The 20,435-nt window shown below is 30.9% G+C and overlaps 2 protein-coding genes and 1 long non-coding RNA gene across 3 annotated transcripts; all 3 read right to left on the bottom strand.

Moving 5' to 3' along the window:
* Positions 1-2,167: 2,167 nt before the first annotated feature.
* On the bottom strand, positions 2,168-5,339 carry LOC105348375 (uncharacterized). The gene is made up of 3 exons (XR_010711739.1): positions 5,229-5,339; positions 4,664-4,820; positions 2,168-2,627 (listed from the first exon to the last, which is right to left on the bottom strand). It is a non-coding gene; the product is annotated as an uncharacterized lncRNA (long non-coding RNA).
* Positions 5,340-6,963: 1,624 nt separating this feature from the next.
* Positions 6,964-11,979, bottom strand: LOC105348373 (GTPase IMAP family member 7-like). Its single transcript, XM_066078252.1, has 4 exons — positions 11,834-11,979; positions 9,509-9,608; positions 9,142-9,195; positions 6,964-8,622 (listed from the first exon to the last, which is right to left on the bottom strand). The coding sequence occupies exons 2-4, from the start codon at positions 9,510-9,512 to the stop codon at positions 7,703-7,705; spliced, it is 978 nt and encodes a 325-aa protein (XP_065934324.1). The 5' UTR covers positions 9,513-9,608; positions 11,834-11,979; the 3' UTR covers positions 6,964-7,702.
* Positions 11,980-14,913: 2,934 nt separating this feature from the next.
* LOC105339483 (ficolin-2-like) lies at positions 14,914-18,093 on the bottom strand. The gene is made up of 5 exons (XM_034464919.2): positions 17,753-18,093; positions 16,785-16,951; positions 16,240-16,336; positions 15,524-15,688; positions 14,914-15,173 (listed from the first exon to the last, which is right to left on the bottom strand). The coding sequence occupies exons 1-5, from the start codon at positions 18,042-18,044 to the stop codon at positions 14,914-14,916; spliced, it is 981 nt and encodes a 326-aa protein (XP_034320810.2). The 5' UTR covers positions 18,045-18,093.
* Positions 18,094-20,435: the final 2,342 nt, after the last annotated feature.

Consider the following 20,435-nt stretch of genomic DNA (forward strand, 5'->3'; position numbering starts at 1 on the left):
CGTTGGTATGAACTCCTTTGCCTAACGTTGCATGACGTAGATGCTAATGGCCTCATTAAGTCAAGCATATTGTTTACTAACTGCTAGTAGAATTAACAATAAAAGACTAATCAAATTTGTCTAAAAGGTAATGTTATGGTACGAATAAAATTAATCTGGAACATTTAGAGTTATCTAACTTAAATATCAAGCTCTTTTATCACTTTGAATGAATCTGAATTGTTCCAACTTGGAAAAAGGTGATAACATATACGTAAAAATTCGGATTACAATTCTGAATCTAAAACTAACCAAGAAATATTTTGTCGCCTACTTGGTATTGAAATTGTAAAATTACTGATAAGTGTACGAAATTTTAAATTTCCAAGACGTTGGTTATTCTATATTTTAATATATATGAGACAGTGTTAACTTGAAATGAAGTTTATCCTCGATTTGGTAAAGATACTGTAGCAATATATTGTTTAATGTCATTTTTTGTTATATAAAGGTACGTTTATTTTCTTTTGAACAATATGTTTTGACACAATTAGTAACTGACATTAATTGTTTATGTAGAAAGCTAGTTTCAACGTACAATAAGTTTATGGGGACTTTTCATTGCAAACGAAATAATTCACACCGAAAAATAACGGTAAAAAATTGTGCAATGTGTCCCGAGTGCTTCCGAATAAAAACAAAATCATTGATAGTAATTATTGATAGGAGAATAATTTTGTAAAACTAAAACCATTATCAAGGATCATAAAAGATAATAAGATTTAGATTGCCTTTTCTGTCATTGAATACTCATGAATTAGGTATAACACTTAAGATAAGAACTGATTACTGGTAAAAAGATGAGGAAATAGTTATTAAATAAACTAAGCATTTTATTCTAAGGTAAGCATGCGATTGCTTTAGAATTAAACATATTGTCAACAATGTTTTTATATTTTATTTTTCGCTTTTTTAATTTGCCTTTTGTATTTTTTGTTGTTGTCTTTTTTGTATCTGTTTTGTATTAATGCACATTATCTGAAGGATAAGAATTACGAATAAGAATTACAACACCCCCTTCCCCCTCCCCACATATGCGAAGGTGTCACTTTTTGGTAGTACATTAAAACTCTATGTAATGATTTTTTTTCTCCTATTTGGGTTCATGAATAATAACATAAAGCTGTTATGAATTATGATACTTTTTTAAATTAATGAAATTCGTGGTCTTAGGGTTTACACTGTAGATGATATATATATATATCACGTATTTGATGTACAATTAAGATGCTTTTAAGTATAAGGAAAAAAACTCATTTTCATGTTAGCCTATCAGACAGTATAGTTACAATGTCAAACGTGTGTTTGTTTATTAGCACGGGTACTCTAATGGAACAAAGCCTGGGTTCCTAATGGCAGGAGTTCCTGTGTTAGATTTCACCGATTTGTACCTGATATTTTTCGTTCCATCGTTTTGTTGTTCAATGCTGTAGATAAAGCGTTAGATTTTACAGATATGTATGATTATTAATCCCAATTACCTTTATGCTGCCTTAGCTAATTCTTTTCTTAATGAAGGTAATCGTGATATGTAATGATGATTGCTAAACCACATTGAATAAAACATGTATCATTTTCATGACAATGTAGCTTGTTAACTGATATTGTACATATTCAAACAACATAAAAAAGAAATATTGGAAACATTTTACTGGTTGTCGTTCACATGCAGATGTAGAGCGAGGTGATCGAGTTAAACCGCGAATAACATCGTATTTACCAAGCCCTAATGGCTTGTAGACAATAGAAGTGTGTGATTTCTTTACGGAATAAGAGACTCCGTGACCTCTAAGGTTTTGTTTAAATAAAAGTTACAGGAGTTTTAAGTTTGTAAGATGAAGTCCAATTATTCTCATAGACCATAAATAAGACATGTTCTTCAAGAAAGGTGTGCATATCGTCTGAAGGCCTGTTGTGTAAATGTATTAGCAGGTAAATCATAATGAATAAATATTAACGTGAGTTAATGAATTTTCATCGAAAAGTACAAAGGGAAATAACTCGTCAGTTATTTACTTCAATTTAACATTGTCCTACATTTATCAAATACAATAAGACACGTGATATCGTTCATATTTTAATCTAATACAATATTTCACATGAGTGTACACAGTGCTAGAGTAATGTGTACTGCCGGTTATACGTAAGCATTAACCCTTTTAATGGAATGTCTTGATAGCTGTAGATTCTAAACATTAATGAATGTAAAACAACATTGTCATTACTCATTACAGTATTGTTGAAACTAACGGTTGTCATATTGACCGACGACGTCTCCTGGCGTCCAATATCAAAATAATCGCGTGAAGCAACCCTTTTATTGTCTTTGGTGACATTGGGGATAAAAGATTCGTAAATTGGCGCCATACAGTTTGTTACAAAAGCTGAGTACGTTGTGGTGTCTCTATCATCGGACCTAGTGATGTTTATGTCACAACTGGGGATGATCTCATCGACCTGGTCGGTTGTCATATATAGAAACGCCAAAACGACCTCCAACCTTTCCGATGCCGTGTCTGACCAGAGTATAAGCGCACCGGCTTCATACTTATAAACTTCGAACTCCGATGACAATTCTGTATCTGAAACTGAGAGAAAATAAACATATTCGCTTGATATATCAATAATATTGGATTTGTTAAATCATAGAAAAGAGTATTGATCTCTCTATATTTGAAAAATACTAAATATGTAATATCTTGACATAAAACATTTAAGTACATATGCTTTAGAAATCAATTGTTTTTTTAACTAGTGCTTGTATTTTCTTAGGAAAATGTCTTTTGACACATTACCATAAACATGAATTACCCTTTGAATGAGTAAGTTAACATTGTAAATGTATAGTAAGCAGTTATTTACAGGGGAATACTTATTGTATCTAAATTGAAGGAGAAATGGTTGAGGATCATTACAGAATTAAGAATTCGTCTACATTTTATTCATTCATAAGATACACATTGGTTAGAGTATTACAGCTGAACTACCTTGCTGTAAAAAGTAGATAGAGAACTTGTACAAACTTACATCTATAACTGCATTCTATTTCAATTTGAAGGAAATAATACTATTGTCATATCTTGTGCAAATTCTGACTGAAGTTAAAGTCTGTGTCTGTAGTAGCAAGGCAGTGTTAATTCGATAAATATATTAAGAGGTAGTTTACTCACGGTTAAAATTTTCAGATTGCCATAAAATTGAATCACATGAGTAAAATTTGTTAAAAACACATAAATCATTATCGAAAAGAATTATTGTTGACACAAACGTCAACATTTTTAATATAATTGAATTAGATTCAGACAAAATTTGACAGTTAGCAAAACAGAGGAAATTTTGACTCAATTTTATGCCAACAAAATCCAATCAATATAATATATCTAATGCTAAAGATGTTTTAGTATTATCATATTTCACTTTTGTGTTAACTTAAATCAAAATAGGTAGGGATTTGAAAACTAATACAGGAAATTCGGACTGGAATGTATATAACAATTTTCAATGAAATTTAATGCTTTGTATGTTTACAATACTCCTGCTATTCATGAAATTGATTTCATTTTTAAAGGAGTTTAGTCATTTGTATTATTTTCCTAATTAAAAAAAGATCAATCACTGTTTAAATTTTTTTAGTGATTTTTCTTTAAATTTTCACGGAAAATTGATCAATGGCCATTAACCCAAGAAATAGGTCATTGAATTTTAGGTATTCAGGTAATTTGACGACGTATTATTAATTAACAATTGTTATTTCCATACTTACGTCGACTCGATATATTCAAGTAACTTTGAAATAAATGATACCACAGAGTCTGCGTATCTGTTTCATATTTGGATATTTTACTGGAAATTGACATTGATGGTAACCTAACAACAAAACTTTATGATAAACGCGATGAATTCAATTTTTCTATAGTTAATCTTCCTTACTTATGTAGCAATATACCTTCGTCCCCTACATATGGTGTTTTTGTCTCTTACATCTAGTTAATTATATACGCAATAGCATGTTCTTCGTATGAACAGTTTCTAAGGCAAGGCAAGCTACTGACAAACAAGTTGTTAAATCAGGGCTACCAACAGTCTCGTTTGAAGTCATCTTTTCGTAAGCTTTATGGTCGATGCAACAACATTGTCAACAAATACAGTCTTCCACTGGATCGCATGCTGACTAACGTTTTTCATTCTAATTGTTAGACCATAATTATTCATCAAATTGTCTACAGACTTTTCTGGGGGTTTTTTTCGGATTACTACAAAGAGCTCAAAGCAGGTGTGACCAGTCAGCAGATGATGCTCACTCCTCCTGGGCACCTGATTCTACCTCTATATAATTGGACGTCCGTGTTGCTCTGCTTTGAATTCTTATTTCGTTTTATGGATTTTTGAGATAGTTGACGGTTTATTATTGTAATTTATATTTTTTTCTTTGAAAGTGAATATTAACACTACAATGAAGGGTCTTCAACGCACAATATATTTTTTTTTTTTTTACAATTATTATTATTTATGATCGTTACTGTAATTGTTTGTCCTTCTGAGTAAACGTAGGTCTATAATAATTAATATCAAAAGAGTTGACATCTATATACATGTAAAGTAGAGATGGCGCCATATTTATTACCTTGATTAATAGTGATCCTATGGTTGTAAATCTTCCCTTGCGTGTCCACTGGTCCAGAAAATCTGATCGAACACCACAAACGTCCTGTTTGTAGCCGCGTGATTGTTACTTGTATTGGACCAATCTTAGGTTTTTCACTTCTCACATTTATCCTTTCCTAATAAACATACAAGCTGTGGTTCATTAATGCTTGTTTAAATTAATCTGTATAGTTAGAACTATGCTTTTAAAGATTCGATTTTGGTTGCCCAATGCTCATTTATTTTTTTACATCTTCCATTCAAGTTATAATTTTTCTGTCTTAACGGAATGGCTTATTGACAAATTTACACCAATACGTTTGCACATGTGATTTAATAAAAATGTTAATTATCCAAAAAACAGAGTTTTTAACTTGTATTAACTTAGTATCAAATAGTGTAAATCTGATGAATAGTAAAAGGAATGTATCTTTATAATTAGCAGCCTGTTGTTGAAAATAGGTTTTCCAATTCGTGGTGAATTGGCCGTGAATTAATCATTGATAAAATTAAAAATGTATTTATCCACAATAATTTAAACTTACCGCATTGCTGTTAGGGCAGCTAAACAAAATCACCATACATAGTACAAGAGAAAGGTGTACTTTCGCCATGGCAGTGTCGAATAAGAAAGTGGAATACAGTTTGTGTCTCGTATATATATATATATATATATATATATATATATATATATATATATATATATATATATATATATATATATATATATATTCTGTAAAATCTGATGATATTAAACAATGACATCTGGTGAAACTCCATGATAATGCTACACGATTCCCTTTTTGATGTGAAATTGGTGCAGTATTCATCACAATGTAATATGATTATCCTTATTTTGAAATAACTCTGACCTTTTCTCAAACCATTGATTCTAAATGTAGTAATTGTGTTCAGGAGTTTAGGCAGTTTATTATACAATAAGCACATCAATAATCACCAGCCTTGACATATGGTGATAACTAGTAGCTGCAATTGACCTTTAATATGAATTAATTTGAAATTGTAATGACTAAATAGATGGCAGTTTAGTTTTATCAACCTCCATGGTTTTTACACAGGAACGAAACATGCTACCAGTAAGCAATCTAACGGCATTAAAAATAATGTGTCCCAAATCTCAAACTCCCATTCGTTTCTTCTTATTTAACCCCGTGGTCAATTGTACATACAGTTTTTACCATATCCGATTGTTGTTTTGTTTTGCTCTGTTTTCGTTTTAGGTTTTTCTTTCTTTCTTTTTTTTTCTGCTTCTTGTTGGTTTACTTTTATTGTTTTTTGTTTGCTTTTGCTTTTGTTTTTGTTTTTTTTGGGGTTTTTTTAGGGGGGGATGGTTTTTGTTTGTTTGGTTTTTTTGTTGTTGTTGGTTTTTTATGGGTTTTTTTATTTTCTCTAAAATTGATGAGTTTAAACCAGTTGCATAGTAAGAGAAATATATATGACACAGTACATGACCCTTCGATCTTAAGGTGAGAAATTGTTGATAGAGGATAGATAACTATGTTCCATTCATTTTTTTTTCTATAATCTGGGCTCCAAATTAACAATGAAAGGTTGTTTATAGCAATAGTACTTTTTCAAAAAAACATGAAATTTTGGCTGTCGATCTTATCAAGAAAAACATATATGAGTTATGACTTACTGATGTCTACTCATTTTACAAATTTGGTCCATACATAAATATATAAATTTCAAATTGCCAAAGTTTTTGACTGAAAAAAAAAACAAAGTTAAAAAAGTTCATTGTCTAGAAATTAAGCTGATGCATGTAACTGGGATTATTTTAGATAATCCGTAAAAGAGTATATGCAAATTTTTATTAACGAATCAGGAGTGAAAACTGTTCAGTAAATACAATGTACATCGAGAGATAAACGCATGGAAACATACAAATATGACAACTCCAATGCTTGCCCAATTCAAAAGAAAAATAACTTCTAGTGCAATATTGATAAAAAAAAGGAAAAACCGAAAAGGCCAGCACATGTTTATATGCATTTTGTTTTGTTAGGTGAAATAAATTTGAAGGTTCAATATCATATCAATTATTACAAGGAAGCCATTTTTTTAAAATGATTATAGCAAATAGTATTTTCAATACTGTTCATACACAGATATAATTTTCGATTTTATTACAACTTTTAAACATGTTTACATCAGTCAGTGCATTAAAGACTTGTACTCCCTAGTTTTTGAAAATACTGTATCGCAGTTTTATAGATATCTGTCTACAAATAAAATTAAAAAAGTGAGTATGTGATATTTAGAAATTATATAGTTAATGCTAGCTACGATGAACGATGTATACTAGCTGTATGAATATACTGGGAATTGTTATGTTCAGTACTTATAATCAGATGTATAATTATGTGATTAATAATGAAATTTTCAATGTATAGTGTTAAAAAAATTCTAACATCTGCTTTAAATTGGAGACATCTCAAAATATGAAAATGCACCAAATGTTGCTATATATTTGAAGTATTACAAATGTCGATTGGTTTAATAAAATCATTATGAAGTTTTAAAAAAAAATCGTTTGTAGATAGCATGGTCTTTATTTAAAATTTCGAAGGCTTAAACTTTAAACTTTTTCTTCCATATTGTTTCTTATGACATATTACAACAAAGCTTCATTTTATTATGACGTCATAAAAGGACAATGACAACTCTCACCTATCGAACAACGAAATCATCGTTCCAAATGAAAACATTTTCCTCTAAAAAATCTAAACATTTTTATCTGTATTTAACTTTTTATTTTCAATTTTAGGAATGATAAATAAAATTATCTTTAAAAGTATTAATGCACTATAATTTACATGTACTACTTTGTGCAGAGATGTGCACAATCAAAAAAGGCTCCTTAAAAATGGAAGTTTTTTTAATGTTGCATGTACATTCCAAATTCTTAAACGTGATGTATATACATGTATGTGTCGTACATGTAGCTACATTCCACTTATGAAGCAAAATGTTACTTGTAAAAGAGTACAACGGTCTATTTAAAACTGTCTATTTTCAGTAAAAAGTTAACTGAGTGTTTCCCTACTTCTGTTAACACGTTAGCAACCCCATCGAAAAAGCCACTGCCTCCCTCTACTTCTTGCCTTGCTATTTCGCGGGGAGCTTTGAGTTGATTAAGTTCGCTGTTTAAGCGTTGAATTTCCTCCTCTCTCTTTTCTTTCTCTTCTGCGTATCGGTGTGTTATTTCTTCAATCTCTTTATCACGTTTTTCTGTACGTTCTCTTTCGATCTCTTCTTCCCTCTGTTTCAATTTTTTTTCAGCATGTAAATACATATCGTTAGTGTAAAATTCTCCATTATTTTCAGAAATATTGTCATCGATTATCTTGATCAATGATTTAGCCTGTTGTTTTCGATTTGACCAGTTTGCCAAGTTGTTGACGGCAATGCAGCGGTTGTTACACTTTTTAATTATTGTTTTAAGACGCTGTGGTACTGTGTCAAGGTATTTTTCAAATGACATTTTTTCACGATCCAACTTGTCCTTTCCCGTGAAGACAATGATGATATAACGATATACATCGTTTCCGAAGAAATCACCAAAATGATTAATGGTTTTTTCATCTTCATTGGTAAATCTCGGAAGGGACAGCACTAGAAGAAAGCAATGTGGTCCAGGTGATGTTAATACAATACATTTGAGAACCTCTTTTAGGACGTCATCGTTGGAGCTGCTTGTGTCGAATAAGCCAGGGGTATCAACCACAAGGATGTCTCGTTTAAAGAGGTTTGCCCCTCTTATGGAACAATTCGAGGTAATAGACGATCCAGTTGGAGCCGCAGGGAAAACATTATTATTAAGAATTGTATTTCCAGTAGAGCTCTTTCCACTACCTGATTTGCCTAGAAGAACGATGCGAATTTCATTCCTGGTATTTTTGGGGGGTAAAGACTCTGCAATTTAAACATCTTACATTCATTATCTAAAAATTAAACACATCCTCTTTTGTCGAGAATTGATCTTTACTATTAACTCATTTATTTATTACCAAAGATCTGTCATCTTATGAATTGATATCTTCACTCAAAAAAACGTTGTCCAGATTTAAAAAAAAAACATATAAAATACTCATGTAATAATTTTATTACAAAATAACAAGTCTAATGTATTACTCTATTTTAATTTTGGCAGAATTCATTAACAGATGATTAAGAACTGATTCAAATTCAGTTAAAACTAGATAAGGTGAATCTTTAAACACCAGATTATAAAAAAAACAGAAAAAGTAAAAGCTAGGAAGGTCAACTTAGTACCAATTATCAATAACTGATGCGGCTTTTAAATTACAATGATGAATAAATATCTAATTACATTGTTTACATCGTATATTGCATTTTATTTAAAAAAAATACCCAGCTGTTTTCTTTATGCTTAATATTTAATAAAATAATACTGTTCAATAGTCTCCATACCATGTCCTTTTTTATCCCAGTCGTTTTTGCTATGGCACAGCAAACAATTAAAAGCTAAAACGACAAAATGAAAGTTTGAGAGAGACAATACAATCAAAAGTCTGTGGAATCAATAAGAAAATAAATACTATATTCAATTAATGCGCTGATCCAAAAGTTAGGTTACTTTTCCATGATTCTTTTTAATTTTTACATATAATCATTTTAATTTTTTTCTTTATACATTCTAAACAAATGTCTCTGTATTTTACCGAATAATAGGGTATACAGAATTGTGGACAAAATTTCATTATCGAATGACAAATAAATGCTTTAATAATATGTATTAATAGTTGTTTTTAAAGAGGTACCAGGAGGATGTCTTTACCCATTCTGACTTGCTTTTAGATTTAACAACTGTTTCTTTTTAGCTGTGGGACAAGGTCGTCGGCTGTTGTTCCTACTATTCCTAGCGTTGTCCTTGACGACTAAATGAAAAAAAAAATATTTTCAATAATATCAGAAATAATAATAAGCACATTGCTTTCATAAGGAACCTTCAAAAAGATTAGTGGCTTATTTGTTGTTTTTTTTAGTATAAAAGACAAATGAATATAAATAAAAACATTTATGTAATGGTATGTTATGAGACATTTAACTTGTTTAATACAATTTCATTAACGCATTAAATGTTAAATTAGTTTTGTCTTCCTTTTTTAGAAACGCTGGTATATCGAATACAAACAATTATTTGCAACATTATGGGTCATGATAACATTTTATCAAAATTTAAAGGATGTTTGGGTAATGATAAATTTTATCAGAACTTTTGAAGAGGTCTGTGTAATGATCAATTTTATCAATAATTTTAAGGAGGGCTTAAGTGTTGTTTTATCAAGCATTCCCTATTCGTGCACTTCAGAAATCCGTATCATTTAAATGATTAATGACGAGTTCACCCATTCAAAATGACCGCTAAGTATTTTTATCAAAGATAAACGTTGGTACCCTCATTTTCCAAAAATAAAAACAACTGCATAATAGTTCAATTTGATATCAAATGTGTAATTATACAGTAAAAATGGTATCTAATTTAAGAAAACAAGACAAACACCCCAACTTATAAAAAAATGAGTTCCAGTCAATTCGATTTGCAGATACATGTATTTGCAGATTTTTCTTTCACGAAAATGTCAATGTTGGCTAATAATTTAAAGTGTGTCATTTTTTTGTATTACGTATCTAAGTTTTAAGTGTAGAAAAAAAACATAATTTCGCACAATCCTAGAAATGAGAGAATGAATTATATTTCACAAAACATCAATTGTTTTTCTTCAGGTTCTATATTTTGATCTGATGTAAACAACTGATACTTTTAATACATAAGTTAATTAAGTAAAATATTAAAATCTTTTTAGAATTATTACAAAACAAGGTGATAGTTTTTTATTATCCTTACGTATTTTTTGTTTTTATTTTTCGTGTATTTCATCTAGTGTTTTTTTTTCGACATTATGTTTAAAATGCTAAAAAAATTGAAACGTCGTTTATAGTACCGTATGTTGTTATAGTTAATATCAAAAATATTAGAATCTAAATTTACAATCTTTGTCTAGGACGTTATATACAAGGCATGTTTTAATTAAACATGATAAACACAGTCCCCAAGTTAAGTATTAACTCAACATATTAAAAAGAATACAAACACCAAACGCAGATGTTTCGACAAAAACCCTCATATTTTGTCCTGTCTGATTATAGAAGCCTGCAGGCTTGTTGAGGCTACAATACGAGTCAAGGTAAAATTAATGACATCTTAGTGAAATCGTAATCGAAATTAGAATATACGATGGATTTAATTTTTTTTTTTGTAGATCTGTTCTGTCTAAAATTATAATTTGACAAAATAAGAATTTGAACATATGTAAACTTTGCTTCCTTTTTAACATTAAAAAAAATCAACTTTCCTTTACATTGTTATCCATATCACACGGGTAAAAACATATTTTAGCTAATTATCAAATAAAATTCAAAGCTAATCATGTCGAAAGTCCAAACGCATAAATTTTTGCATTGATTGAGTTTCATATTAGAAGAAAAATATGCATACATTTTCTCTTTAGAGCCGTTCATTAATGACATCTTTTATTTATATAAGATTAAATTTGTCTGATTGGTTAAAAAATTAAAAGCGTTGTTCCGAAATGCGTTAACAACAAGAAGTGCCTTTTACTATAATCAATTTGATTCGATCAACATTGCACTGTTTTAAACACAATAACAATATAACCAAGCAGATGAATTTCATTTAAAAAAAATAAAACTTTGAAACCATTTAATTCATCTAACAATTTTTTATAATGATTTTTTCGCAACCAATAAACAAGCGAGCAACCTTTAAACAATCCCGTATTACATACAACTCGTCAGGGTCTGATAGATATCGATAATAGGTCATCTTTACATGTACTCTACATTTGCATACAATCCTAATTAATAATCAATAACTGGCACGTTTTATCTGTTTATGAGAGCTGCCTCTCTTTAATGCTGGTGGTACCAAAAAAAAAAATTGATAGATAAACAATAAATAGATTTTATATCTTGTTTTTAAGACTTTCAATGTATCTTCTAAAGCTGTTTAAACTCTAAGAAAGAAAAAAAGAAAAATCATTAGAAACATATTGTTCGTTACAGTTAAACATATTCTTACCTTTAATCACTGCCGTAGTCTTCGTTAACTGCGTTACACCAGGTTTACACCAACAATAGCTATGAGGTAACGAACCAATCAAAATACAGAATATTTACTTTGATTTATTTCATATCGACGCCCTTTTCTGTTTGGAATGAACTATCCATGGTTACAATCTATAAATGCAGTTAGCCCGACATGTCGTTCGTTTGCCTGTACTAAAAAACTACGTAGTAATATATAAATGTAATATTACAAACAGAGCCAAATTTAAAATTGTTGACCTAATTCTGATTATTGGATGCATTTAGATTTGTTGAAACGAAAGCAGTTTGCAATATATAAATGTTGGAATGTAAATAAAGCATGTTTCTAGCACATATAATCACAGGATGAAGCTCTGTCATTCAGTCAACTGAATGATAACTAAATGGTCTGGAAATGTGACTGAATAGATGTGCAATTCTGCCTCATTTCAGTAACCTTTCAGTCACCTTTTAGTTGACTTAATGGCGGAGGTTCATCTTGTGAATATTACATAACTCCCTCTTTATTTGAAACGAATATTTTTCCAAACATGTGTGGATTTATCCTTGAAACATTTTAAAAAATAAATGCAAATATTGTTCTTATATTAATTTTTAACGCATGTTAAATGATACATGTAATTCCTTCTTGAGAAACGAGGATTTGAAAAATTAAGAGTGAAACCAATGTCTAGAAAACTTATAATCTTTTATTACAGACAATATGTTAATTAAGGGACAATTACTACTAGAATATTTCTTCCAGATAGTTATTGACATAAAATAGTTAACATCTTGAATCGTTGGTAAAGTACAAGGTTGTCCTGGTTGATAAAGTATTGTTTGAGCAATCAAAAATGTGTGGTTTGAAGGCCAATGTCGTTTTGGTTTCTAAAGTTAGATTATCTAAATGAACTTAAGACATCGATTCATATAGTGCGAGCATTTCATATGGCATGTACCTGGTCAATGTCACTATGTTTGCATTGACCAATTTGTAATATTCGTAAAGAAGCCTTCCCTTAAAAGAAAACGAGTTGTTTCAGAAAATGTAAAGAACAAAGATTTGAAAACAAATTAAACACATAATCTATTGACCTACATATGATTTTTTTTTAAGTTTAAGCATATGGCGCGTCTAATAATTGCTTATTTATAGCAAAGCCCGACTTTGTGCATGTTATGAAGTATCAGCCCATATGGACTAAATATTGACATGGAATGTTTAATATATTTTACGTGGAGGTTGATTCCAATCTTTTTAAACAAAATTATAACCAAGGTCCTGAAAAGAGTTAGCATTAAATAAAAATTAAATAAAAATCACCCCATTACTAAGATCAAAAATATCAAAACTACAGGTCGCCGCATTTCTTGCCAATGTAAACTGGCGTGTAACAACATCTAATGCAAGAACAACCACACATTATATAAAACAGTATTGTTAAAAATCCTGAAATAATTATTAATAAAAAAAATGCACTTCTTTGACGACATGCATTAAAAACGTCATAAAAACTTTTGAAGGAGTTCACCGTACAGCAGAGTATATGTACCCTATATGCAACATTTTGACAAAAATATCTAATTTTAGCACCTGATGCTATTTAAGATAAATCAATAGAAATAAAAATCCTAGCACAATGCACACTTCTGGTATATGTACAATTTATCTGCAAAAGTACAACTTCCTATCTCACAAAACTACAGGAGTAGTTGACGTTTTTATTTTGATGTCTCTTTTTGTGGAATTTGATAGAATCGTCATTATACAGATAAAAACTTGTAAGTATTGACTTTATAAACTAATATTCCCCCTCATCCCCCTGGGACAAAATTGGATCTACCTTACCCAAGGATGCCTCCACATAAGTTACAGCTTTTCTGGCGGGTTTTTTTTCGAAAATAAATATGTGTTGTTATATCTCATTGTGGTCCCACTCTACCGCCGAAGATCGTGATTTAAAGAAACTTAAACCTACAATACCCGATAATGCTTCCATACTTAATCCACCTTTTTTGTCAACATTTTTTGAGAACAAAATTGTTAAAGAAAACAACAACACATTTTTGAAAACTATTCATTATCTACTATTGAAATTTTATTTAATTGTTCATTCTACCAAAAGTGATTACCCCTCACCAAAAATGCGTTATGTGAAGTAAGGTTGAACTTGACCCCATGGTTTTGTAGAAAAAATGTAAAACGTGTACGAACAAACAGACAGACAGCCAGATAGATGCCAATGTAAAGAACAAAAATATCCCCGTAGAATAAATTCCGGGGTCATTTAAAAACGTAGATTGGACTGTTTTGAAAAAAAAATACCCAACTGTCTTTTTTTAAACGTTAAAGCTGATTACCAATCGTAAATAAGCACTGTCCCTAATATTTCTATTTCAGCACTGCTTTCCCTACAAACAATGTACAGTAATTTGCTGAAGAGTTATCTCCAGTGTGGACGAACATTTTGCCTAGCTGTGTAAATCGATCGCGATAAATTTATCACGTTCTACGCACTTTTTTCAAACCAGGAAAGTACTAACTTCATGTTAACTATTCAATGCATTATTTACAAACATAGTATGTGCATAAAATAAGAATTAGATGCATAAAAATGCAAAGACAACGAAGGGAACACTACACGTCGGTCACGAGTTTCAGCTGTACAATCGGGTGCAACGAAATCGAATGGTTACTATAAATAGTTCTCATGTCCGTAGCAAACAATATTTCATTGACAAGAATTTATTGTTAACGCTTAGATATCGTCCCCAAGGGACAATAGGGATAGTGGATACTCTGTCCTTTTAACTTAAAAGCGTGTTCTAGATATAAGTTAACAAAGCTACGTAAATTGTCAAGACACAGTTTACAAACACAATACTAGTATAGCATTGAAATGGTTATCATCGACATTTAGGCTAATCGTCCTTTTCGCAATAAAACCCCTCTAATAGCAGACAAAGTACTGAATATTTATTTAAACTCATACGAAATAGTTTGTTTTTTTATTCTGTATTGAAATTTCAGAAATACAATATTATGGACTACATATTGAATGCAGTATTCTAATGTTCTCTTAGCATCATTATTGTTTGTGTCAGAAACTGTCCATTTACAAAGTCTGGCGACCATGGAATACCCCAATATATTGAAGCCAAAGGTCCATTCAAGAATGCAAGATGACAAGCGTTGAACCACCAGCCTCCTCCAAACCAGTCGGCACAGTTTAATGCTGTGAACAAGTCGTTATCTTGATCAAAGGTTGAGAACGACATTCCACGCAAATCACCGTCGGGATCAGTTGTTGATACAAGACCTTCACCTGCTAAAATACGTGAAAATTCTTTTGTAAAAACAAAACCACGATAATAGCGTCGTTTTTATATAAATAATGTTGTTAAAAAGATAGTTATGATATTATTTTTTTGATAATTAATAATAAAATCTAGCTCAAAATAGTAATCGTTTATTGTGAGTAAGCTTTACACCATATGCATATACGCAGAGAACTGTCATTTAAAACCTGACTATGAATGTATGTGATTGTGTGGTACTGAATAAGGTTACATGCAAGAGACACATCCACCAAATTATGTCATTAAGTTACCTTTTTGTATCAAATTATTTCTAACCTGCACCTCTTAGTCGAAAAAAATATTGAAAATAAAAGTTTACCCAGAGTTCCAGTCGGTGTTCCACCAATGTGAAGTCTATATTTAGTTGCCTCAGATTCGATAAAGAAATAAGGATACTCTTTGTAGAATGAGCTTCCATTCAAACCAGTCATTGAGATATACAAAGAAACGTTTCTCCTGGTAAGTTGATGTAGTGGGTCATTTCCTATTGTTAAAGATAAACGACTTGTTCGCAAACATAAACAAGTAATTATGCATCGAGTCATTATAGGTTCAGAAAAATACCTTTATTCTGCAAATGTCTTTAAAGCACTTTTTAAATCACATTTTAATCCTGTTCTCTTGAACTAGTTCACAAATATTAAATGCATTACACTACAATACGTGAAATCGATCGAGATGTTCTCTAGTTGTCTGTTATTAAGGGCCAAGATCCATCAAACAGGTCACATTTTTAGGACAAGATGTATAAAATTATATATATATAATGTTACTATTACAATATTTTCTTTATTATACATTCCTTGCTTTGACCTTAATATATACATCATTAAAAAAGGCTATCGATTAAAACTAAAAATACATTTCTTAACTACAAATATTTTTTTTAGACATTGCATAGTTAACCACACATGTAATATAACAAAAAATATCAATTTTCTGTATGCATAGACGCTTACCTCAAAGAAACCCATTTAATCAGAACAGGTAATGCACTTATCATCTAAAATAACACTAATTTAGACTGTGTTTTACCAAGCCAATAAGAATCATTAGGATCACCAAATCCAACTTTATAGGCATCCCAATCCCGATCAAATCTAAGTGTGCTTCCCAGCCGTCTCTGCACAACCTTTATGAATAAAAAACGAAAAGAAATTTATGAAAAGAATAAAAAGGTTCTCGTAATATTACAATCTCTGCTTTGTATATGCTTGTTTTCTTTGTACCTTTGATGAGAAATGTTTAAGTTTTCTTTTCTTTTCTTATTTATCTTTATTATACTTTTTATTATACCTTTGATTTTAAAAAGAAACCAAACTTGTTATCTACTTTAACACAGTCTTTTACGTTAGTGTTTTACATCTTACAGTCTAAAATTGAGTATGCGAATTTTTGGAAACATTTTTATTAAAGAGCATACAATAATTTCACTTTATTTATTTATTTTTTTGGGGGGTGGGGTTGTGGTTTTTTAACATTCCATTTTCTTTTTTCAAGATTGGTTTGTTTTCATAAATATCAAGTATTTTTTTTTTATTTTAGGCCTGTCATGTACATTTCTATGTGTATTATCTTACTGTCCAACCGCCTCCAGCTGTGTCCATATCGCAGAAAACCTGCAAAGGTCGATAGTTCAGGTCTGAGATGTCCCATGGAAAAATGGTGTATACACCGGACACAGTGTTTCCGTCCATATATAACATTTTGCAGCTTTCGGGTGAAACAGAGGTATGAACAGTTGTACCTAAAATATTACTTCAAATATATATACAGTTAAATATCGATATCTCGAAGTTCGGGGGACCACGGAAAAACTTCGAGATATCCGGGTGTTCGAGATATCCGAAGTCGAAATTCTTCGACTCCATTAGCGTTTTTGAACTTGTTTGCTTTATAAGTAGCGTGCATCATTATTCATATTATCGGTAATGTTAGGGGTGCTTACTTTTGGGAGCTGTGAACTTGTTTGTTTTATCAATCACCGGAGTATATACCCAAGCTGTTATAACAATTACCGTGTCATCGATAGCTGCACTGGCTAAGCGTGGAGTTAATAGACTATCAGTCTTGAGAAAAGGTGTGAATTGCCGCGGGCGAGAATAACGAGGACACGACATACGGGGTGCGATTAGCAGACCGGAAAATTGACTTCACTTCGAGATAACCCAGGTAAAATTTGTTATTGGGACCGTAAACATACTTCGACATAAGCGGGGTATTCGAGATAACCGTATTCGAGATATCAGTAGTTTTTTAAATCATATTTATATAGGGAAAACGGCCGGGACCGGCGGCCGACTTCGACATAACCGGGGTATTCGAGATATCCCATGTTCGAGATACCGATATTTACCTGTACATGTATTTTCAATAGTTTAATTTTGATGTACTTCAGACCTCAAACAAAACGTGAAACATTTAACTAAAATAAATATTTAAAGTGTGATACTAAGTTAAAGCAAGAGTGATAAAGAAATTTATTAGATGGAAGAAAACAATGACCGAGATGAAAAGAGAGAGATAGGAAGAGAGAGAGAGAGCTTACCTTCAAAGTAGGTCCAGCCATTATCTCCAGCGACCGAGTCACCTAAATCGCAATTTTTGTAAATGCGGCAGTTGTTTATAATAGAATTAAAACCAAAGCAAGCACAATCATTTGTACATTGAACAGCGCATCTGATGACAGACAGTGAGTCTAGCTCAGTCATATTTATTTCATCAATGTCTTTGTTTTGCAACTCTGGTTTCGCTTTAAAAACTTGGTAATTCATAGCATTGGTTATAGGTACCAATATCAACACCATCATACACATAACGAGATAGCGATGTGGTTCCATGACAAATTATATAAACATTTAGTCACAGGATCGAATTATTCGTAACTGGCTCGAATTTTAAAGATACTAGATAAGCGAGTCAGGTACCTTTTTATACAGAAAATGGAAAAAGATTTCGATCCTATATAATGTATTTGTTCAATTTTCTTTTATGTTTGTTATGAAGCAATGTCATAAAGTGTGATGATGCCATTAGTGAAATCAATCTCATGATGCAAAATGTACCTAAAAATCCACCTGTTTTTAAAAAAGCAAATATTAAGTAGACATTGAAAAGTAAAGCTTTTGCAATCTTGACAAATCAACATTTAAGGACGTCGGCCCTGCAATCAAAAGTCTTTTATCTAAAGTATATTTTAAAAAATCTACACACATAGGTTAACCAAAATCGAAATAAAATCAAAATGTACAAATAAAGGATAGTGAACGTATATATTTGAACATGAAAACAATTTTATACTTTTAAATACATCGATTATAAAGCTACTTAGTCACCTTTAATAGAGATTTTCAGGTCGCGATGTATTGCTGTTTTTGCTTTGTGGTAGATATTTGTAAAACAAAAGGCATTTTTAAATAAAATCAATGTTTACTACTAGTATCTTATTCATAAAGTTTGTGTATTGTATCTAAAATAATAAAAGAGTTTAATGGACTGATTTTTTTTCTTATTGTTTAAAAAGAATTGATGTTGAAATTAAATCAGGAACGTACCTTTTAAAAATTCGTTGGTCATAGCGAATAGAGAATAACTGGGTTAAGGTCATAGTGACCAGTGAGTCAGCAAGCGATCGATGGTAAATGTATTGTGTGTTTTTTGACCTGCTATACCATGTAAGTTAGTTACTAAATAATAGTAAAATAAGTGAAAAAAAACCTATTCTAACTGTGAAAATGTCAATGGTGGCAAAATTAAATCAAATAACATTTGCACTTTTGTGTTTAACTCTAACACATTTAATGGGGTTGTGGTAATGTAATTTCAACATCAAACAATTCAAAAGAGAGTAAAATATCTGTAAATATTTGATCAAAAAATTAACAGCGTCATTTGGCATTCAGGGTTCTCTTAACTGTAAACGAAATGATTCTCGAACAAATTAGATGCCAAGTGAAATATTGCCGATGTTAATTGAATGGTGAAATGCACAAAAGATCAGGGAGATATAAAGATTGGATATTTCTATTAACTGTGCGTGCGTCATCTTGACGTGGGGATAAAACATGTTGATTTTAAAATCTGTTAACAAAACTAGAGCCGACCTCGTTGCAAGCAACGAGGGGGTTTTCCTTTAACTCTTCAAGTCAAGAAAGGATTGTCAATCAGTCTTAAAAAAACAACCCGCTTCTCCTTACACTTGCCAGGGGTCTTACAGATATTGATAGAAGGTCTTTTCACACTTCCTTAACTTCTGATCAATCAGGGCTTCAGAAAATTAATTTTAACTCTCTAAAATAAGTTAATGCCTATTTCCAATGTATTAATGTAACCGCAGACTGCAGAGTATTGAAGATTTAGACCTCTCGTAAAAGAGATAAAGGCATGTCTGTAATAAGTTGGGGATATATTTAGACAAGAAAAGTATTAGATGCGACTTTAAAACATTATAACGCACAGGAAGCTATTCCCTATAAGCAAAATGAAAGCGGGTATGCATGTCTTCTTGTGAAGCTTTTAACTCGCATATTACGCAATATCCAAACAATACTATATTACAATTAGATTGCTAAGATAATGAAAAACAACTTTTCCAGCGACATCATTATTGTAGCAAGTATCGTTTTTAGTTATACAGCAGAGACCTTCCAGGCACCTAGATCCCTTATTTAAGGGACCAGTCCCTTTTTTCTGGTCTCAAATGAAAGCCCTTTGATTTATGCACAACTTTTATTCTATATGCAATTAAAAAATATTTCAAACTAACAAGTCAGGAAGCAAAAACTTGAGTAAAAATTAGCAATTTATACAACATAGATTTTGATTATATAAGTCAAGTTGTAAATTTGGAAGAAACAAAAATACAAAAATCAAAGAACAACATTCAAAGTGTCAATTTTAAAGATTTCTTACTTTGGATTATTTGCTACGGATAATTTTGGAGCCTTTGTCCGGAAAAGAATGCCCCTAAAATATTTTAAAAAGAGGAATAACTCGAACTCGAAGTTAAGATTTCTTATCTTTTTGTGACTTACAAACTAAATCTAATTTACAATACACCTGAAAACTTGAATTAAATCGGACAAACAAAATTGTTATTAAGGTTTAAAAAAAAGTATAGAAGAAGAATAACAATAATGAAGAATTACCATCAGAATTAGAACAAGGTTTTCCGTTGGAAACGGAATACCTTAAATACCTTTTCATGTTATGTAATGAATCTTCCTATATCG

This window comes from Magallana gigas, chromosome 1, assembly GCF_963853765.1.
Source record: "Magallana gigas chromosome 1, xbMagGiga1.1, whole genome shotgun sequence".
NCBI lineage: Eukaryota > Metazoa > Mollusca > Bivalvia > Ostreida > Ostreidae > Magallana > Magallana gigas.

Coding starts and splice junctions, on each gene's coding strand:
- LOC105339483 (XM_034464919.2), bottom strand. CDS start 18,044: ATGGAACCACATCGCTATCTCGTTATGTGTATGATGGTGTTGATATTG. Junction 16,337..16,784: donor CAGCTGGAGGCGGTTGGACA/GTAAGATAATAC, acceptor TTATTCATAAAG/GTTGTGCAGAGACGGCTGGG. Junction 15,689..16,239: donor TAATGATTCTTATTGGCTTG/GTAAAACACAGT, acceptor CTTTAACAATAG/GAAATGACCCACTACATCAA.
- LOC105348373 (XM_066078252.1), bottom strand. Junction 8,623..9,141: donor CTGGGATAAAAAAGGACATG/GTATGGAGACTA, acceptor TTTAAATTGCAG/AGTCTTTACCCCCCAAAAAT.